Source organism: Clavelina lepadiformis, chromosome 7 (assembly GCF_947623445.1).
Source record: "Clavelina lepadiformis chromosome 7, kaClaLepa1.1, whole genome shotgun sequence".
In the NCBI taxonomy this organism is placed as follows: domain Eukaryota; kingdom Metazoa; phylum Chordata; class Ascidiacea; order Aplousobranchia; family Clavelinidae; genus Clavelina; species Clavelina lepadiformis.
In genome coordinates, this window is record NC_135246.1 from 18,750,729 (window position 1) to 18,773,183 (window position 22,455).

Genomic DNA, 22,455 nt, shown 5'->3' on the forward strand with positions numbered 1-22,455 from the left:
TCTGAAACACTGTTTGTGACGTAATATGCACCTCGCACAAAATCTGGAATGTTAAGTGATTGAAACCAGCAATGATAAAATTCCCGCACTCATTTCAGAAAATCTCAGATAAGCAGTGCAGTGTAAATAAAATGCCGATGGTTTTTGAAAAAAATTCACCGTACCTCTGACAAATACAGGACAACCATCTGACGCGGAAATAGCTTTTAAACTGAAATCTAACCGCGAATCATCAAAGCCGGTACCAAGCGTACTGTACTCTGCTGAAAACTGCTTATTCCGGCGAAAACTAAACGACACGATACCGGATACGGTAAGTAAGCCTGCCACTAAGTATACGTACCTGTGGATATCATTGATATTTCAATAACCTTACAGTAGTTCTTGCTAGCGGCAGCGAAAAGCGAGTTGTTTCCCGCAGCTTGTACGGAGAACGAATGATAACGAATTACTAAGCTTGTCAATAAATGCAATGGTTGCAAGAATACAACTGCCTGTCATGTTTAAAATAAACCTGTGTAGAAAATGGTTCTGGCGTTAGTACTTTTAAGATGGAAACCGCGCAAACATTCCCTTCGGCTTTTTTATTGCTGGTTGTATTCCTTGCGCCGCCGGCGTAATGCGGGAGCTTGTCCAGCAAAATGCTCATTGTTCGCGTGCATCAAAACCAAGATAAAGACGCGCTCTTCTATTGTCTTTACTACGAACACCCCATTGTTGTTTTTGCATTGCGAAAACGCAAACACCGAGGTGTTTAATGTTTTATTTGTATTTATGCACACCGTGTTTGTTGTTTTCCTTGGGTGTTTGACATGTTTTCGTTTGAATCTTGACCATAAGCTATACTTTACATGACAAAACCCCTGTTCGGCGTTAGTCTGTACTGTTTCCGTTTGCCTGCGTGTAGCACCAATAACATCTGCATAACAGCATCCTGCCGTCTATACCCTGCTGGAATTTATGCACAAATAGCGATAGAAGCTGAGCTGGATGCAAGTTAAGATGGCGGACGAAGCATCGAATGTAGATTTAGTTGTCAAACACCTTCATTTTATTTTTCGCCTTAAATGCTGGGGTCGAAACATTGCGCTAACTCAGGTGCTCGTAACATATTAGCAACGATGATAATTACGACAACGAAGGCGAGCAAATGTGACAAGGCCTTACGTCAAAATATTGTAGCTTAGTTAGTGATATAATCATGACAACTCACTGATGTATTAATTACATGACTGCGATGTAAAAGGAATGCATTAGAATGTTGCGTTTGTATCATCGTGATCACAGCAAATCAGAACACTTACAAATGAAACGATATCTTTGTTCATCTGTTTGGAAAGAATATCACTTCTCTGTAAATCCCCTTCGATCGGATGTTACATGTTCTGCATTTTTTGAAACATCTATATTCCCATGTTTAAACGAAACGAACCACAATATATCTATCAATGGCTATACCGGAATCCGAGATGCATTTGAAAAGATCTTTTGGAAAAGTAACCGGGTGGTTATTTTTTGTGTTAAGTAAACTTTAACTTAGTTGATGATCCATACTTTGCCGGAGTTTGCAATGGCCGATTTGTGAGCTAAGTTTTAAAAGGAATATACTTGTAGTAGTTATTATTTGTGTACTCTTATGAGTAGTCTTTGCCTTCTGGTGCCCAAAAAGTTTTGCAACTCTGACTGATTAGTGCACGAATATGGAGAAGAATTCGAGAGGATTCAACATGCAATACAGAGCATCGACTTGACGACTTCTAAAATATTTTTAGTCATTTTGCGATGAGAAAAGTAGTCCCGTACTCTGGAGCGATTTTCTGTGGTTCGCTAAGTCTCGACTTAAATCAAGAACAAAAATAGGCTTTCAATGGCTAACAATAAATCTTAAAACAATTAAAAGCCGCGATAATTGCCGGGTTGTTGCAACGACCGCTTCTGGTCATTTTTCGTATTGTATTTATGACGACTTAGATCAGACGATAAAATTCGTTTGTCCTAAATTTCACCTGCATTGCAACGCGTTTCTGTCAATCGTAAAATCTTCGTTCACGTGACTTGCTTATATAGTTGACTAATCCGCGGTTTTTTCCCGCTCTTTTGATCATACACGTCAATCAATTTGAAATATTTTTGGTTTTTGAGAGACAAATCCGCTTTTCATGTGAGATTGCCTGAACTAACTACTTTAACCAAAATGCTAAACAAATTTACTATACAGCTACACTATATAACAACGGTGACCATGAAAAGTTCGCAAGCGGCATAAAAGCTGGTTTGTTGGCCACTGATATTATTGCTTTAAACCTTTGCAAACAGTATACTGTATTATTATTCGAAGTTTAGACAGTTTTCTCTTAAATCGTGTTTCCTTTAGAGACGTGTTTTAAGCAGCGTTTATTCATCTCTCTTTTCATTGCTTTAGATATCAAGGCGCCCGCAAATCATAATCAGCTAATTATATTGCTCGTTTTTACAGCTCAGGGTGATCAAGCCCTTGCACCACATTTGCTGTGGTACTCGGTGTGTGGTATTTGTCGGATACTCGGTTGCTGTTGCTGGTAGAAATATGTAAATTATTCCTTAAATACATTATTTTGCATCTTTGAGAAGGTGTGGAACCGGTGACAGTGTAGTGAAAGTTGCAACGATTGTACGATCAACGTAATTTATTGCAAATAACGAACTTTTTTGATGAAAAATACGACAACGACACATTTAACCCGTTTGGGTACCGACCGTTTGAATGCACAATGTAAATCACGGTAATTCACAGTTCCAGAAGTTTTAAGCACAGCTATGAAATACGTAAGCCTGATTGGAAGTGATTGATCTAAATATGGGTCCACATGCTCTAAGTTACATATTAATACAATCAAACGTGAAAATCATCACAAAACACCACCACAGCCCGAACTAGCCTACAGTTACCAGTCATTGCACACGCCTTTGTGGCTAGTTAGGAATTGGAACGGATTCGAGTAGGGAGATGACGCAGTTTAGAAAGACGCTGGAGAACAATTAAACTGAAATTGCGATAAAATTTGGCACTACTACATTATGAGTGAACACAGTAATATAATTTTAGTATAAAACGTACCAACGGGTTTAAATCTTATTGCTGGTGTCGACTAAATACTGTGTACGGCAAATCCAGTGAAACATGTGTACAGCAATAAATAAAGCATCATGCCGCTCACAGTTTGCGAACATCAACGCTAGTCTTCATGTCAATGGTACTGGGCAGAAATTATAGTTAACGAGAATTTACAATTGCAAATGGCTAAAAGCAAACAACAGCATTTAAAACGCAGTATCAATTTCAATTAAAAATATCTCTGAGATGTCTATGGAATGGCATGCATCTACGTAATAGCGAGTGCATAGCAATGGTAGTGAAATACCAAGTGATCAAATAGCGTTTGAAATTACAAAATATGTACAATAAAGTTAGCCGAGCTTGCTAAGTTGAAGGAAGTTGATAGACTTCAACGTAAATGCCATTGCGCAATAAAAACAAACAAAGTCTTCGTTAAAGGAAAAAAATGTCACTTATTTCTAAATTGTGACGAAAATCTCACGTTCACTGCAAACAATGGTGACGCACTGTCGATGACGTCATTGTGGTTGCCCCGACTTCTGAGAAAAAAATTTGCTGATGTTGGCGAAGTTAACTTTGTCACCACAGAAATACTTTTCTTCAACGACCTACAAATATTAAATGAAAAAAATTAGGAAATTTTAACCTCGTAACATTTTGTCTTCGTTTATAGAGCTACTTAATTTACCTCCTTTATTATCGTAAGATAAAAATAGCTAGATAGTAAAAACACTGAAGAAAGATTAATTTCACCACCACCACCTGTTGAATTGTGTTCGGTTACAGTGATGATTCTGATAAGGTTACCTTCAACGTAGCTGGTCGCGCCATCTGCCTTTAGGTGGTGCCCCTGAGCTAATTTAACTTAACATCTTGTGTGAGAGAACGCAGGCAACTGTTGATTCGGAAAGCAGAGCACGCGTTTTTCCGTCTACCCTACATTTCCGAATATGCAGTAATCCGCTGAATAACACCTGCTGAACTTCTGCTTACAACCGCGCTCGAATGTGACGTCATAATATTGACATTTGTGAGCAAACTTTGTTCATTTAACCGAAAGTCTTTGTAGGTGACTTTTGATATATTTTCTTAGCCCTCGAGGTTTTGCGCTTAACATGCATCGTCGTGGTTGCTGTAAACTTTTCAAGCCATGATGTTGCAGTATGATGGAGTCTATGTTGATTCTACTTGAAGCGTAAAGCGATGAAACCTTACCACCTACGATGATGCTTCTGTTCACCTAATGTAGGCTTCAGGGCTTGTTTTTGTTATTTGGTAAATGAAAGTAGTCAACTGTATCCTTGGGAATTGGCCGTTTCGCAAATGGCGGAATTTGATTAACGTGCACTGAACGCTGTTTTGTCGGCGGAGATTCATAGCCGGTGGTTTCGCTGACGGATATGTACAGTCGGTATAACTTGTTTTTTTAAAGGTTTGACTTTGGTGACCGTTAAGACATTTTAAAAGACCGCGAATTTTCCGCTGTGGTTGCAGAAGTATAAATTTTGAAAGACCGTTGGGAAAATTGAGCAGACCGTTTCGATCCCCAAAAACAGTGACAGTGGCTATGACTTAATGTCGATGCGGTGATGTGAGAATTTATCGTAACGCCAAAAAAGCGTACACTGTACTTTCCGCAGACACAGACCAGGTTAGTATGCGTCATCAAAGTACGTTAGCAGGCAAAGTGACGCTAACTTAGTTGATGAAGCATTCCAATGTGGCTCACCCGGACCAATTAAATTGCGCATTAATACGTTTTTTCTTTGGGTTAAAACTCATTTTTTACTCCTCGTTACGTAAATAGTTTGGCTTTTGTAACCTTTCGAAAAGTATTCCGGAAAATCGTAAAGTTTAACCCACAACCCGCAATAAATTACATGCTTCATTACAAAGAAGTGCACCACTACGTCAACCCAAAACCATTGAAGCTCATAACGCTTGTTCAGATGATGGCATATTTGTGTTCATTCTTCCGTCACAAAGTCGGAATCACGTGGTTTTCATCACTACCAGCGCATTATATCACCAATCACAAGCACCGCTTTACTTACACAACTGTAGTCTTGTTTGCACAAGGGTCGCTTGACATACAACAGAAGACAAAATTTGGTGAAATCGTATCGTACCCCACGCAATATTAACGACAGTTCAACGTTAAAACTCTGTTCGTGGCAAGCTAAACAAGCGCTAAAGCTTGAATAAACTTAATTGCATGGTATTACGTCTTAAAAGGCTTGCTTGCCACTTTATAGCAGGTTCAGTGCAATTTACACGTGATCATTATTCGTCACAAAGAGGGTTCCGTGACATCACAACTCGAGTTCTAGGAAATCAAACCGGGTCGCTTTAATGATGCCCCCTTCCACATACCTGCCTTGTATTGTTTCCGTTCATCAGAACAAACCCCGTTCGAGTTACGTTCGATATCTAGAATTGAGCCAAGTCAACACAATGTTATCTGTTTTCATTTCTTTCCCGACTGAATGTTTTATCACGCTCATATTATGCACCGTTTTGCGCGTTCAGGTAAATCTTTATGCGATCATGCTGTCGTCAGAAAGCCATACATTGCGTCATCATTACGTCAGTCATATAAAATAAAAGCTATGTGTAATTGCAAACCCCGACACATCACCCCAGCTACGGTACTTACACGCTCAGTGAGTAGCATTGTGGATCTGCCAAAAACAATAGAGTGGTTTAGTCGTGTAATTGGCGTTGAGTAAACGTCTTTTTTAAGGGGCGGTTAACACCGAAGCCCGAGCCCGCCACCGGCATGCAAAGTAAATTGTTTGTTCAGTTTTGCGATGGTTGTGATCACATATATGACGTCACATACGGGTAACGGAATTATCATCATGACAAATCAAATTCTTCATGCAGTTTATCGCTCACAAGTTGAGCGACTACGACTACTTGACTACGATTAACTAAGCCTAGTACATGCAGTCGATCAAGCTTCTCTCAGACCTATCATTGAGTCAAGATCATGTCACTTTGTAAATAGCGATCCCTCTATAAACTGTCATCACTGATTTTCGGCTTCCTTTTCGTCACCGCTAACTTTTCAACTAACACCAACAGCATTAGAGATCACGCTATCTTACGTTTAGCTTCACGGTCCAGTGCCTATCTCAAAGGATTCATTCTCTTCGTCGGGTAACTTAATACTGTGAGATAGAAACATGTAAGATGGGCGCACTCAGCTTCTGTGAGTGAGATAAACGTGTTTCTTGGCGAAAATGCGTCCTTTCTGTCGTCAGCGAGGCACTGCTCAATGGAAATAACAGGCTGGCGCTATAACTACTCCAGAGAAGAAATTTTCTGAAAGCGAATATGTCGAATTTGCCAAAATGACTGCAAATATTTTAACATACTTTTGCTATTAATCTCTAAGTTTGAAATCGAGTTGAAATGAGTTTAACATGTTTTAAATTTGTTCCCTGGAAAAAAGCAATCTTAATCTTTTCCTTTGAAAACGTTGGGACGTTTCTAAAGCAGAGCCTTGCTGACGTCACACTCAGACCAAGCTGTTGGTTTGCCCTCACCGCAGTCGGCACCGCTCATGCGTGAAGCCGTGTTTCGTCATCAAAGTTAGGTGAACATTAACGCCCGTGCGTTGCCGGGTACGTTACATAGATTAACACTTACTGTTAAATCGCTTGAACGACATCATATATCTCCGCCCGTTCAATGGTCTCCACTTCTGCAACCTGTGTGAAGAAATCGTTAGTTGTTTTTTCAATACACGTTTCCTAACGCAAATTTCGTAGATCTTACCGGTATTTTTAGTAGATTCAAACTTCCAGCTTTCGATTAAATAGGTTGAAAATATTGCTATGCACCGAGAATTGTAACTGTCGTCTCCAAAAATAACATACACAAAATTAGCACTGAAATGTTTTGCCTGTATTTTCAAAAACTTGTTGCCTTGTGTCACCAGTGTTGTAAGAAACTTTATCTACAAATAACAAACTTTTATTTACACCATTTTTACACTAATTCTTAAAAAACTGAGCTAGCAGAGCTTTCAAAATTCAAAGAATAAGTAGAAGAGCCAGGAAACTAACAGTCATTTTTATTTGCAGACGTTTTATATACATTTATGACCAATATAGTGCATTAATAAAATGGTAAACTCGAAACTTCTGCAAATAAAATGATTGCTAGTTCTCTTGACTCTTACATTTATACTTTGAATAACCGACAGTTCCCAATTCTTTGCGCCTGATTTCACAATTCGAATTGACAAATCCTGTCGTGGGCGCAACACGCGATAGAATGTCAGCTTAGCATGGGTACAGTGAATTGGACCTGAAAGAAGCGTCGGGTTCAATTACACATGTCTAGTGCTAACTCTTTTCACCCGTGTTCTGTTACAGCTATTGTGTTGAGTCAATCTATGACCATCATCGCACGCAAAAGCTCCCTTTCAGAAATTTTTTGAACAGTGTTCTGCCGACACTTTTTTGCCTTTGGAAATAAACTGGCATGCACGACTTCAACCCAAAGCCTGCTGGTTTGGCTCTTGTTGTTCTCAATAGGATGACCGGTATCCACGCCCGTCGTCACTAATAAACGTTGTTCCCAAATACAGTAATAAGCTTTGGTGGAAAGTAGTCTATACATTTTTGTCATAGACATCCATTTAACTTCTGAAAATTACCATTAAACTTACCGATTTGCGCTTGTAAACTTAACTGTGCGCGCTTTGTGTAAATTGCGTAAAAATTTACAATCACATTTCGTATCCGTCACCACTTTGATATCACGTTTACAGGAATGGTGAAATCGCCACCGTCACCCACAGGCATTGGGCTTGTTATGTTTGCTTATCCATTACACGCACAGTATAGCAACCGAGTCATGCATTTTATTGCTGTAAAATGAAAGCAAATTGACGGATAGAAAACTGCAGTCTGTCCACACGGTCGTAGATCAGAAAAACCAGGTATACCTACAGACTTCCTGACGTGTATAACGCGACATTAAATTGAATTTGGTTTTTGTTTTCATCGAGTGTTATTCCTATTGTTCATGCCTAATACGACCACATCTTATAATTTTCCTGCTGACAAAACGTGTAACTCTTAAAGCTAGACCCACATAGCAATTCAAGGGAGCGCATGTTACGTTTGTTTTACTTAACCGTCTGAGCGAGCAAGCGAGCTGATCAATTCAAGCAAACGTAAAAATCGTTCACAAAAAATCTCAGAATAGACCCAACCCAATCGCTGATATAAGTGGGGCACGGGGACATTGTACACTATCCGTCTCATCCCTTCACTGGCCATGCGGAAACGATATCTATTGGCAAAGCACCGAAGAAGTTCTTCCCACACGACACGTCATGTTTTCATTTCGTCGTGCGAGTTTGTTTTCTGTATCTGGTTACCTTTTGTCTTCCTGCAAGGGTGGGTCACAGCAGGCGGCGTTTGGGCTTCCTGTTCGGGCGTTTTAGTCAAAAACTGTTACGCTCGAGACGTTTTTGCCCAAAATTTATAAAATTTCATTGCTGAGCAGTAACACAATTTTCATGGCTTTCACCTGCCGAAGAGCCAGTGGCTAACTAGTGTAACTACACGCAAGAAGCAATCATAACATCGAAATTTGACAATTTTCAGATTTTGTTTGCCTTCGTCAGCGCGCAAGCATCTGGTATCGGGAATTGATATTTGAAATCGGTTGCCAATGTCTGAAGCAAAATTACGCTACAGTTTTAGGCCCAAAAATGACAACTTGTGCACTTTTTCGGTCTCCCTATACTTCGGTGACTTGCGTCGTTGAAATAAAATTACGAGCACAAAGCTAATGGGATCGTCCTAGTAACAATAATGACGTGGGTTAGACGAGGTTCACTTGCTTTAATTTCTGTATAATCCATTAAGTATCACTTTACACAAAACATGAAACAATTTGCGACGTCATGACAATAGCCCTGTAAACTTTTTGGGCACTCATTTCTCACTGTTCTTCCTTACAGGTAGAACATACAAAGCTATATGGGTTTTGGGTTTGGTGGCCGTACTAACCTTTCATCGTTATAGCACCACAGTATAGTTAACTCCTTGAACGTTTCAAAGCTTCCGGGCTTTACCGCAGTTTTCCCGTTCGTTGATTGTTATTTGTTCGTTTGTGCCGATGTCTTGTTACGTTTTGGTACAACATGGCTAGCACCATACTTTTCGCTCCCCATAATCAATGGCAAAAATAAATGATACGACGAAATCAAACTGCACATCGATTGACTTTTATGGACAACCCTCGCTTTCTTGTTCTATACTTTTCGTGCCCACAACACGTTTCGCGTAGACTGAGGCCCCCTTCGGTTGTTCCACGAATTTATGTCACCGGAATGCAGCCTCTTGTAGTGACGTCATGCATTGATGAGTGGTGTGCACGTGTCGGAGTTATGAAGATTGGTAATTATTCACATTTTGTTTCATTTCCACTCACAAGTGGTCCAGGGGCTCGTTTGGTACATTTTTAAAAATTGACGCATGCAGTATCCAAAGTTGAATGTGATAACTGCTCACTCGTAATATCGATAACTCTGCTGTCATTTTTCCATTCATTTCAGATTGTTTAAATGCGTTACAAGATGATTGTCACCCACATTTGTGCATCAGCTAAACTAGCAAAACAGTAGGCTTTCTTCAGCAATTTCCAGTCACAGATAAAGCTTATTCCCCATGGAGCTACCAGACAGGCTTTTATGTGGTACAAATTTTTCCAGGACCGACTTTCAAATTCCGATAAGAAACCGTATGGCGGTATGGGTAAAGGAACAGATGCAAAAGTAGCAATGTGATATCTATAGCCACAGAAGCTCCGTTTGAATGAGAATGCAAGAAAGCGTTGTTTTTATGTATCATTTGTATATTTCCTTATATTGTTTAAACACTACACTCCCGTTCTGTCTCATACAAGTATCGTTTTTAAAATATGTTGGAAATTTGCAGAAAGAACAGAAATGTGCTGTCCCTTATTAATTAAATTGGTCATTAATCAGCATTTTAGAACAACATCCCAGTTTTCGGAAAGGGCAATTAGGTTATTTTGTGGGAATCGCTTCAAACGATTGTAATAAAATGACGAAACAGAAGGATCATTTCTCATGAAAAACGAGCGTTTTAGTGTCACATCCTTAGTACCGGGATAATATAGTAGCCTACTTATCTTCGTTTTCCTTTTTGATGAATTAGCATCTGCGGGTTTCCTTGCAACAAGTATGCCAAGTCTGCTTAACGCAACCAAAGTTATCCACTTGTGCAGTGTACATATGCAGCTTATTTTTAAATGATACACTGTCGAGTTTACGTTTCCGTTTATTTTTTTGCATGTTTCGGCGGCGCTTGTTGCCTTCATTGCAGTAGGATTCTATTTGATTTGAGTTTCAAACTTTACCGGATTTGTGATTCTCAGTAACTTGTGTCAATGCACAGTCTATGCTCTCAGATTACCATTGTAAAAACAGTCGTTGTCGCAATGAAAACATTTTTCTTCGATGTTCGGTGCACTGAGAAATCGCAGGTGCAGATGAATATTGTTTGTGTTTTCAACAGCCATCGAATGCAGAGTTTTGGACACTCAACAAGCTTCTAGTGCCTTTTATGGAGCGCTTGACGACGGGCTGCATTTTACATGCAGGTGTGTTGCAGTTTTGTGTGTCTAATATTCCATGTTTCGCATCAGAAGTACAACCTTTGCCTACAGTGCTTCATTTTGTAATGAAAACTACATGTTCGTGTCGCCACTTATCTTCTCATCTGAGTCTCGTAATTAGGGTAGAACAGTGACGGTGTTGTTTTATCTTCCTTGTTCTTTGCTTCATCTTTGTTTTTCCAAGTTGGACCGGACACCTGTGGGTAGTGCCGAGCGTACAGGGTTTCGGTTGTAAATTAGTTTGTTTTTTTTAGCAACTGGTAATCTTTTGTAACACATGCGCTTTCATTTTACGCTTGTATTGTGGAAATGTATGTGAATTTTAAAAGTTGCACAACTCTCCAAATCTGTATACGGATGTGACGTCTGTGCTTAATTAAACCTTATAAGACTCTTGTTGATCTAATGACTAAGTGATTTTCAAATATTTCTGTTTAATCCACAATTGATTGACCTAATGTATGACAGGAATCTAATTTATGCCGACGTTTGCGACCGTCATTGGCGACAGACGCTGTCTTGTGGTTGTTTCCAAGAAACAGAACGTCATTTGCTCAATTAATTAAAGACTCTGTTGCGCGACAGTATCTTTTGACAAAGTGCTATATGAATTACTTGAGATATGTTGGCTGGATCATTCTTTTTAAGTACCACGAGTTACACATCTCTTTGTTTATGTTGCATATGTTTTACTGCGATGTAGAATGTTGCGCTGTTAGTTCAAAGCTTGCACCCTTAAAAGAAGACAATAACCTAATTAGTTGTGCAATAGCGCCCGCAAACGAGATTTTTGTAAAACAACGATATCCGCTGGACGACGCCATGAAATGATTTTGACCGCAATGATTGAATCTGGTCATTTTTGAGTCGATTCTTTCTACATGTCACGTGCTACATTGGCTAATGGAAAGGAATGCTAATTCCTAGCGTCTCAAGTGGCTCACTGTTCGCGAAAATCGCGCTCTGTGTCTTCAAAATGACGCATTTCTACGTTTGAGTGACGTACTTTTTAGTGTATAGCATAGCCAAATAAACATACGTACAGTTAATAATATTTTGCCCCTTAGGCCTACGTCATCGTGTTTGTTAACAGTTGTCTATTTTTCGAAAGCTAAGTCTTTGTTGTTTCGATACGTCATACGCTTTTGTTCGATTAGTGACGTAAGATCTTGGTCTACTAACTCCATGATCACTCATTTTTTATTTTTGGTTGAAATGATTTCATTGTGGGAATTATTTGTACACGACCTGGTGAATAATTATGTAGTGATCATTTCCATTTTTGTTTGTTAATTTTGCAATTTAGATGCTTTAATCATTTCTTCATTTTCTAACCATCCACTTGTCGGGAACGTACCTTTGATGCCCCATAAGTCCCTTTTGACTTCCAAATTACCCCTTAACCTTGTTGCTACCGTCGTACGATCATTGAACCAATGTTGTGGGTCAATCCTGTCTTGAGAAAATACTTCAACCCAACGCAAGACCTATTGTCCTGACCCACATTGGAAGCTGCATATGCAAATTATGTTTACGATTGTCGCCATTGCCAACAGAATTGCGTGCCGCGTTTTAAATATGTTGGCCTGGTTCCAGTGATCTTGTTTTCACAAAACATCTGCACCATTGCAATTGTTGACAGTTGTGTTTGTTTTATCTGCTTTGGTAGTTTGGTTTTAGTTCTGTTGAAAAATTTGTGTTTTTAAAGCTCTCGGAAGCTTTTTGCATTGCCCACGTATTACAGTTTTCCAACAACTTAAGTCCGGATAAACGTAGGAATATTGCTTAAAATCACAAGATATCTATTTATGCAAATTCACATGCTCCTAGATACCCTACTTTACGTTTTGCAACAGGTAATGACGTTAATTGTCAAGCAACCTGCGTTCGTGGGTTGTCTGGGGCGTCGTTTCAACGAGAGCAGCCCCAGATATAGCACACATTTTATCAACTTACTTTGAACTTTACTTGTAATGTTTTAAGATCATCACAGCAACCTTCGACAACTGTCGAGGTTAGAGTAATGAGACGAATGAAGTTTTGTACAGGATTTGGCTGTGGGCGAGGTGGGAAATCTCGCAGATGTTTTCGATGATTTGACAGCACGCTGACTACTTGTTTTTTACCTCTGAATAATGATCGGACCGATTTTTGGTTGGATTCATGCGTTTACCGGTAAACAACCCTAACCACAGCGTCGGTTTTCAGGTCGTTCTTTTTTCTTTAACCTCATCGGTGACGTGCTTACCGTTGCTACGGTATTTTCGCCAATACACACTTCAATTCTTAATAAATTTGAAAACGGAACCTTGCATTTGTGTTCTCATTCTCATTGCATTTTGCTGACGTGATTTTCGAGTGTCCCTTTGTCTTATAGCGCAGTAAAGGTTCCAACCAGCCAGGACGTTTTTAATCTAAACGCATGACTTGATGCAGAATATGCGTGCAGGCGATCGGTTCTTCAATTGTTGACTCATGACCATACTGTTTGTGTGATCCTGCATTGGTTTCTTTCAACACAGTGGTCCTGATGAAAGGCGCCAAAATCGAGCTAAAGTAAAAAAAAAACAAATGAAAACACATTTATTGGAAATTGCTCGAGGACTACTTTGGTTACCGGGGCTCGAGCCACCAGCAATCACTGAATTTAATTAACAAATTCAAGTCGTGGCAATGACTTTCCCCAGTTCAAGCACAAAATTTTCTATTCTATACCAATGCTTAAAGAACGGTTTTGTCGGCGTTGTTTTATCTTGCGTGAGTTCTTGATCAAATTCGCTTCAACACATCGCGGTGTACAACACATCATAAACTAATATTTATTTATTGGGCTGTAATTTACTACTGTGTGGGCATGATTAAATACATCTGTTGTAGACGAAACTTGAATGAATAACATGAACATAAATATAAGCCGCGCAAGTGCCTAGTCCGAGAGAAATCAGCAACCTTTGGCGTAGGGCCATATTCAAATTCGCCACTACAATAAATGTTATAGTAGGAGCTGCGTACAAAACCATACGATCTTTTAAAGGTTTTTACTACTCTCTGAAAGACATTGTTTCATAGTTAAAGCAATTGATGATCGTAGACGAATTAGTTCAGTGTGGTTTCTTCTTCGCGTTCCTTTCATGTTTCTGCAATTTGAAAACACTTGAATGCAGCTGACGTCAGCCGATAAATGTCACTTTAATTTCTAGTTAAACAAAAATCCACCATGCAAGCCGTGTCTTAGGTTAACGTAGTTTGAACCAGTTTGATCTGTTCAACTTTCAAGTTCAACTTTCTACAAAACGTCGGTATACCACGACAGATGTTCTTGTGACATTCCTCGCACATAGGGATATATACTGCAACAAACATAAGCGAATAATTTGAAAAATGCGACATAAAATGTTCGCCATTCATCGTAAAAACCAGGGATGAAACATAGTCAATTATGGAATTATTGCTTGCACGTATTGCTAGAATAGGATTAATTCTGTATTGTTCGGTTCAAATATTTGCGGGTTTAGAGATAATTTTATAGAATTGGTTCTTGTTCTTATGTACGTCAGCATTATTATAACGTTAGCATTTTGACGTTTGCTTTATACACTTCTAACATATAGTTTAATATTTTACTCTCTTTGTGAAATCCATAACGTTTATATTTGAAATATCCAATGGCAATTAACTACTCCATTTTCATACAGTAAATAACTTCGTTGGTAAAAGAATATTTTTGCCAGTTTTTGATTTCAAACCGAACAGATGGTTACACTGTAAATGCGATTTTTACTTTGTTTGTTTTCAGTCTTTTCCTCTATTTGCGATTTCTTTGATTCCAGAAAGGTACCGCATTCTTATGTAAGGTATCGCACGTGTAGACGTCACACATGTACGGCAGTAGACTTTCAGTTTAATCCCCGCTGTTTTTGGTTGTTTGTTTGGTTCACGGTACATGACTTTTCTGCATTCTGAAACCACAGTAAGACATAATCGGTTTGTATTTATGTAATTTGTAAGTCAGTTCTGCCCAGGTTCGTTGTATTTTGATATTAACGCGTTCCCTAACGTAAACAGTAAACCATTTTAACCTAGGTTATAAATACACTATAAAACAACAATGAACGAGGTGTACCCTTTTAGACGAGCTGGTAAATCAGTAATTTAACTTGACGAAAAAGTTTTCTAAAGCTACGAAAGCTCGTGTACCAATAATATTTAACAACTATTGATAAAAAAGTGCACCACGTTACTATATTGTAGGCTACGTTCATAACTGACTAGCGTGGTGATCTTAATTTTAAAAAGTTATATGTAGTATAGTTTCTATACTTGAAGCCCTATGTACTGTAATGCTTTTAAAATGCCATGCACTTGCACCAATGCCGTATCGTGAAATCCGTTGTTATCGTTGTCTGACTTTTGGTTATCTGAGGAATGAACATCACGTGGTCTCCTGTTGTCCTTGATTCTGCGTAAAAATAATCACGTGACTGGAACCACTTGTGCAAAAATTACTCCTGAACTATAAACGTGGTTTGCGATTTGCTTAAACACCATTTATGTAAATGCTACGTTTGATAGTGGCAATTGCTATTACCCACGCCACGCTTCACGTTCTGTTTAAAAACATTCGAATCGTTAATATTGAATTTACCAAAAGCTGTTTTCTTTTTGAAATACAGTCGAATCCGGTTAATTGCATAGTCAATTTGCCAAGCCTTTTTATGCGATTAAACGAATTATGCGTTTATGCGAAAGTGCAAATTCCACTTATTGTCTTACTTGACGTGCGAAGCTGGTCACGTGTAAAGACGTCAACACGCAAAACACTAACGTTTGTTGTGTATTGCGATCATCCATTCATTCAAGCACGCAAAACATGAAAACATGCTTTCTTGCATTTGTGTGTTTAAACGAACAAATGTGGCCATGTCCGCCCCTTCAAACTGTGTAGTCGTCGGCGAATTGTATGAAGTGCATGCAGTACTTCTTTATTTTTCGGTGTTGTCACAGCGTCACCAGAGCTTTCGTTTGCGTCACCAGAGCTTTCTTTATTGTTGTCGTCTTTTACAACTTGTTTGTTTCGTAAAACGTCTTCATATATTACGGCATCATCTTAACGCAACGCTTTCTTTACGCAACGCTTAAATGAAACTAAAACAGTGCGAATGTTAATGTCTGCGTATTGACAGCCACGTGTTAATGCTTAAATTGGGCATTGTTGGTTTGATGGTTTTGTAACAAAGCGCAGTACAAGTCGTAAGGCTTACGCATTGCGTGTGCGCTCTCAATGCGCGTTGTTTTCAATTTTATCTTTTAAAAACTTTTGAATAATCGAATAAATCACCTTCATTTTTATTCAATTAAGCGGATTATGCAATAAACCGCTATGCGATAAACCGAAGTATTATCTTTACAAATGATAGACTATATATGGTTTGGGACTTGCGCTCTTTATGCGATAAAACGAATTATGCGATTATCCAGAATGCAATTAACCGGATTTGACTGTATATCTTATACCGGTTTTTCATAACTATGGCATGTAATGCGCCATTTTGTAATGCGGTTGCCTGCGCGTATAACCGGTCATCAAAGCATTCATTTTCAAACATTTATCAAAGCGGATTAACTTTGGGTAAAAAATTCCCGGTGTGGCACAGTGCCAGCAATGATCTCATCTTTTTCAAGACGGAAGGCGCTTATTATGGCACAAATCACTAAGAGAAGTCCAACTTCAACCGGTAACGACATTTTTTATTTGAATTGTTAACTGTTTGTACGAACAATAAAATTTAAATTACAAAGTGCTGTCAACGTTAAAACCGACATTAAATCGTGTAAATAAAGATCAAAGGTTTTTTGTGTGCTCAGAATATTTCCAATATAGTTTTAATATCACAAAATATCTTTGTGGTTGATAGACAATGTTTAAATGACGTGTTTTACGTTTGAAGAAAACTTACATTCACCGGAATCTTGAACCTCCCCAACACACATTTTGTTTGTAAGTTTCTTCTTTGATCTTAAGTAACCTGCATAGCTGTTATTTCTATGTCGTTTAGTGCTTAAACTTCACCTAATGCAGGTCAAGCTTTGCTTTGGACGTTGCTGCATTCCCTATAAGAATGTGTTGCGTAGAGCATGACATAGTTCTTTTAAATATGTTGCACCTCGTGGCTTTGTCTTGGGAAGTAAACACTTTGCATTAAGGGACTTCTTTTTTTAAGAGAAACTTGCATTGCCCTACACAGAGGCACGTGACCATGCAATGTTATAGTTTTAAATATGAGTTATATATAGGTCGCTTTACTCCAACATCATTATGTAGCTGTGCCAAAGTCGGTTGCCTTATTTTCAATTTCATTACTTGCTTTTGTTCAGCATTTATCCGGTAAAATCAGTAATCAGCTTCAGATATTTTAAATGCTGAAGAATGTTGATTTTTCGCTGCACGCAGCTTATCGTCTACTTTAGTTGCTTTCTTGCAGGTTGGTCTAAAATCACGTGCACTATCAGCAACTAAAAAAAGGGTTTACCTTTGCAAAATTTTACTAAGTGTTTTAATATTTGCACTTGCTACTTGCCGCGCACACCGTGCAAAGTAGTCGGCAATATTATCTTGCAATATGAACGCGGTTGCTAACGAATTTATTCAATGGTGTTGCAATCACGTTAAATTTTGCCTTGCTCCTACTAAAATTAAATAGATTAAGTTAAGTACGAACCCCCCTTCGAAGCACGGACAAATGTCATGATGCCTTTATGGCCGCGAAGCGTGATCAGCGTTCGTGTCGTCATTCGTCTGCCGACAACAGTGGTCGTTGTCATCGAGATGTTCGGTTGAAAAGCATTCCGGCACGCAAAGCGTGAAAGCACGTTGCCATGTCATATTTGACAATGCAGTCATGATTTTCGTGATCTATGTCCCTCCGTTTTCACCAGTTTTCTACACGACATCTTATATAAACTCTTGCTTCGAATGGGTTGTCTCTTAGTTTTCGGTGTAACTCGCGCAAGCCGCTTCTGTTCATTTGCTTCAACTTTACACGCAAAGGCAGCAAATCTTTCTTGTCGTAGCATAACATACTGAGCCTTATATCATTTGGTTTTCTCTGCAGGATCAGGGCAAGATCATTTTGCTGCGAACACCGTTTGACTTGTTCGTAAATGCGATTTGAAAAAGTACAGCTAGCGATTTGTTCCCTAAAGTGCGCTATTTTCTTGTTATAACGGTTTCGAAACTTTGCATGGGACCAAGGAGAATTACTATCGAGAAGAAATTGTTTAATTAGGAAACAGTACTGTTACAGCAGACAGTTACTATTGCAGTGCTGTTTAATTTGCATTATTACTCCGTGTTTTGAGTTGTCCCGGTTGCGGGGCTAAGATACTGTAATTAGTTAATTACCTCACAGGATTTTGCATTAGAAAAGGTCTTCAAGCACATTTTACTCTGGCCGTGTTTTATTATGCAAATGATCGAAGAAGAGAAAAGGCACAAATAAGGACAGATCAATTAAGCGTACAACTTGAACAAGGCATGTACATCCGTTAATTGACCAAAAACACAATAATGAAGAGAACGATTATTATTATACGACAGAGAAAGGCGTTAAATTTGAAATTATAAAAAAAATATCATGATAAATAACTAAATAGTCCATAACATTTTTCATGTTCATCCAGGATCTTCATGTCGTAAGTAGGCGAGTCGTTCTTGTTCATTTCAAAATCACTGTTCCACACACTCGGTTATGGCAATATTGACAGGTTCGTCGGTCTAGTTTATTGAAGGAAAATTGTTTATTTTCCTGCATTTATGGTCAACTTCTAAGCTGGTTAGGTTAGGTGTATAGCTGTCGCTGTTCTTAGTAGTTGTCTTTATTTGGTCAATGTAAATAATATTGAAGTAAATTGAATTTTATTATAAGATGTGAACAAGATTAAATTTTCCAAGCATCTAAAATATAGTTTAACAATTAAATCTTTATTACATCGTCGGGGGAGGTGGAAGCACGCGAAGACTTGACAGTAATACTTCACACACATCTCCTTTAAACGTCTGCCTCTGCTCGTTCCCCGCTTGCTTCTATGGCGTTCCTGCATCGGTATTTTTCCACGATCCAGTAGTTCAGCAGCATGACACAAAATCGTTTTTATGACACCTTGTTGCTCATCTTGTTTACAGATGGAGGCCTGCGGTAGGAAGTTAAATTTATTTGTATAACGATTCAGGGTACAGTTTGCCACAGATGTAAAGTTCTCGTTGTGTCCACGTGTAATGAGAAATGCTTTGCAGCATACAAGTCATTGTTCGCTACAAGTCGTAATGACTTACCGTATCGTTTTGTTTACCAAATTCTCGTTCCGTTTCTTCTTGCCTGATTTTCCCGGCAACTTCTAGAATTTGTTGGTCTGTTTTTAGTATAAACACACGCATTGTGAAATTCGAAATTGCATGACCTCGTTACCTTACTTACAGTATAGGCTACGTTTAAGCTCCACTTTGCTTTAACAATACCTTGACTGCTTTCAACCAGCCTCGGAGTGCCTTCAATTGTCAGGGTGGAAATTTGACAAAATAACAACAGGAAGGCAAGACACTTGATGACGTGAATTTGCATTTTGTTGAAAATGTGAAGTATTTCAATTGAGACACAAACAGTCCAAAAACAAAGTAGTTTAACTAGATTTTAATCTACAATTTTGCCTGAAAAAGTAAAATAAACTTTTAGGTAAAATTTTTGAAAACATTATTACTATAAGTGTCGTGTGGCAAACTAATTGAAGCCACTAGACATTTATTTAATTTATATATTAAACATTTATTATGACAAACTTTTTTTAATAGTTTATGTTATTTTTATTTCTCAAATGTGTTGTTGTTAAATATTTAAAGTAGTTTATTTAAAATTATTTTGATTTTCCCGCGGCCTTTTGGCGATTCTATACATCGGCTCAATAGCTTTTTGGTTATTTTATCCAACTGAGACGAATCTAACAAAAGGTTTTGTGTCCAACACTCAGTCTGTTTGGATTGCAAGCAAATGAGTACGTGAGGAAAATGTTGTTTTGCACCTCGCCCCAAATGCTTTATAATTCGTACGACCACTTTTCCTAGTTGCAGATTGTAAAAATCTTTACCATAGAAAACCTTTGTTTCATTTGTTTGTATATAGGGCTGTTTAAAACTTTAGAAAAATCTTTTAATCAACGCTTTATCTTATTTACTGTAATGCACATCACACAGTAAACCAACCATCTTCCCCGTTTGTTGAGTTTCATACCGTTCCTTTCCGATCTTAATACTTTATAATTTGTTTTTTGAAGATACATGTCAGATGCTCAAAACATGGAAGCAATCGAAAGAATCCATTTTGGCACTTGAAAGCTACGTTATACCTTCAACTTCTGAAACAAGCTTCACCGAAAGAGCATAATAATCGCCGTTGCATTAGATTGTAAACATTGATATCTTATATTTTACAGATTTATCGTGAATTTATCGCCTTTCCTGCATACCTAAGAGCTCTTCCCTTGGCTCCTGGTCGACGAAAATGTGCCCACAGCTTGGACACCCTGTCTTTTTAAATCAGTTTTTTGCACTTTGTCAATGTCGGTTATTTAAATGGGGATTTCCCTAATCTGCGAGCTTAAAACTCCACAACAGTGCTTGTTTTTTGTTTGTCTTGTAAACATCGGTTTTTTATCGTTTTCTGTCACGGAACAATATTGGATTTTTATTTTATTCTTTATTGGTAGGAAAAATTATATTCTCTCACTATTTTACAAAGATTTGCTTTAAATTTAAAACATAATATGTATCTAACTTGTATTGTTTTTCACAGCTTTGCCTGAAGTTTCCGCAGTGTTTAGAACCAGATTCGCAACCAAGTCATCTGACTCGAGTCTCAAGTCAAGTCGAGTCTTTTCGAAAAATTGACTACGAGTCTGTTTAGTGAGCATAAAGGACTAGGGCACTAGGCTACTTGACAGTTATTTTCAGGTGGTAATTATTTGAAGACATTTTAGTTATGCCGATTACCGTTCCTAATTACACAGATCAGTCTAAAACCGAGGTTGTATTTCATTGAGTACAACAAAGTTTTTTAACCATGTCTTTAAAATACCTATGAGCTGTCTCGGGAGCCTTCAAACTGTAAAAGTTATAGTTTATGTTGCTTTTTTCGTGGGGCAAAAATCTACGATTCCCAGACCTTCCAAAACAATTATCTTACCGCGTGAAAGGAATAGGCTACTTTGGAGAAAATCATTGATTCGCTGACATTACAAAATGTACAGTACTCATGCGACCGATATCGTTAATTTACGGTACAATTCGCAAACTCATTCTGTGGTTCGTTACGCCACCTCTACTTGGAGAAGATTTGTGATACTTTTTTTTACCTTATATTTCATTCATGACTCACAATCATATCAATGACAAAAAGGACATATTAACGACAAAAAGGTGACGTATTAATCAAATAGTTTGAGCACGATCGTGCAGTTTCGATTCCCCCTTCCAAAGCTTAGTGTTGAAAAATGACCTAACTCGTCGTTGTCAGAACAATGGGTATTGGTCAACTGTAGCAAGCTTTTCAAAATCGCGTGTAGGCCTCCCCACTGCAGAATCTCCCGCAACTAAAAAATCACCGTATTTTAAGTTGCTAATCATTAAACTGTATGCAAGCTTCCGCTTACCATTCGAGTAATTAGATATATTTACAGTCATGTGGTCTGTGCAAGTATATGACAATGTTATTTAAAGTCCGCACTTGACCAGACTGGGAATTCTATGTTCTTTTGAATTTTAAAGACGTACACTTTTAAGACGCCTGGCTTATCAGAGATTCTTAAAAGCCCCGCCTTTTATATGTGTGGGTAATTCCAGTTACACGAGAAATACTGGGTAGTTCCCAAACATGCAGTTGCAGAATAGGGAACTGCAAATACTAAGAAACAAAAACATAAAAAAAATTTTGACTGTTTCTTTCTACGCACAAGGACACGTGCGTTGGTTTAGACTAGAGCAGTACGTGGTTCCCAATTATTTTTTGGTTTGCGGAACTCTTTTTCAATATCACCCTAAACCGCTTGTCAGTATTTCTACATTGTTTATGAATCAGCTGGTCACTGGCAATTCGATTGGGAAACAGTGGACCAGAAAATGCATGCTTGTACCATTTCCAATTCAAAACTTTCTGACGTTTAGGTCTATACTCTAACTTATATAATTACAACCTTGAGGCTTATAATATTGTTTCTGAAACATTGTGAAAGTGTATAAATTTTTTCATCACGTGCAGGCTAGGCTACGAAAAAAGTTTTTTTTTGTGTTGGAATGACAAGTAAGGTTTTAAAACATTATACCAATTTTCGACGTGGTATATGAGCCTATTCGTCCACAGCAACTGAATTTTTAACATATCACTAATGCGCAAATCACTTTAAGAAGTTAATTTTTTCGCTCAAAAATCGCCCAAAAACGTTATTGCCTCGTATGGGTGTGCAGTATGAAGCTTTGGTTAGTTAAGCAGAATTGGCGAATAGTCATTTGACTGTCTAGAAAACTTTCCAGATGACTAGTTATTCGTACGCCGCCTTATTTGTAATGGTCTACCAAAAGTTAAACCACGACCATAGCGTCCACGTGCTTCCGTGGTGGCTCACACAAATTGTTTTGGGGCAAGGAC

The 22,455-nt window shown here is 38.3% G+C and overlaps 1 protein-coding gene and 2 long non-coding RNA genes across 12 annotated transcripts; 1 reads left to right on the forward strand and 2 right to left on the reverse strand.

The window, feature by feature from the left end:
* The first annotated feature begins 111 nt into the window (after positions 1-111).
* LOC143466011 (uncharacterized) lies at positions 112-20,588 on the forward strand. The gene is made up of 2 exons (XR_013118681.1): positions 112-313; positions 20,090-20,588. It is a non-coding gene; the product is annotated as an uncharacterized LOC143466011 (long non-coding RNA).
* Positions 2,649-9,388, reverse strand: LOC143465796 (uncharacterized). Of its 9 annotated transcripts, none has more exons than XR_013118658.1 (8): positions 9,133-9,385; positions 6,881-7,061; positions 6,752-6,813; positions 6,208-6,270; positions 5,754-5,778; positions 5,471-5,527; positions 5,152-5,181; positions 2,649-3,705 (listed from the first exon to the last, which is right to left on the reverse strand). It is a non-coding gene; the product is annotated as an uncharacterized LOC143465796 (long non-coding RNA). The 9 variants fall into 9 exon arrangements; XR_013118659.1 differs by having other exon boundaries at positions 6,071-6,270; XR_013118663.1 differs by lacking the exon at positions 5,471-5,527 and having other exon boundaries at positions 9,133-9,388.
* LOC143466010 (uncharacterized) lies at positions 18,212-19,495 on the reverse strand. 2 transcript variants are annotated; one of them, XM_076964588.1, is made up of 4 exons: positions 19,281-19,495; positions 19,098-19,159; positions 18,754-18,955; positions 18,212-18,539 (listed from the first exon to the last, which is right to left on the reverse strand). In XM_076964588.1, the coding sequence occupies exons 1-4, from the start codon at positions 19,381-19,383 to the stop codon at positions 18,481-18,483; spliced, it is 426 nt and encodes a 141-aa protein (XP_076820703.1). In that variant the 5' UTR covers positions 19,384-19,495; the 3' UTR covers positions 18,212-18,480. The 2 variants fall into 2 exon arrangements, with proteins under 2 accessions (XP_076820703.1, XP_076820702.1); XM_076964587.1 differs by having other exon boundaries at positions 19,098-19,174; positions 19,281-19,494.
* Positions 20,589-22,455: the final 1,867 nt, after the last annotated feature.

What these genes read in the sequence shown, in the direction of transcription:
- LOC143466010 (XM_076964587.1), bottom strand. Translation starts at nt 19,383, where the DNA reads ATGCAAATTCACGTCATCAAGTGTCTTGCCTTCCTGTTGTTATTTTGT. An exon ending in TTGGTAAACAAAACGATACG is followed by an intron (nt 18,956 to 19,097) that starts GTAAGTCATTAC and finishes TTCCTACCGCAG; the next exon opens with GCCTCCATCTGTAAACAAGA. An exon ending in CTTCCACCTCCCCCGACGAT is followed by an intron (nt 18,540 to 18,753) that starts GTAATAAAGATT and finishes TCAATAAACTAG; the next exon opens with ACCGACGAACCTGTCAATAT.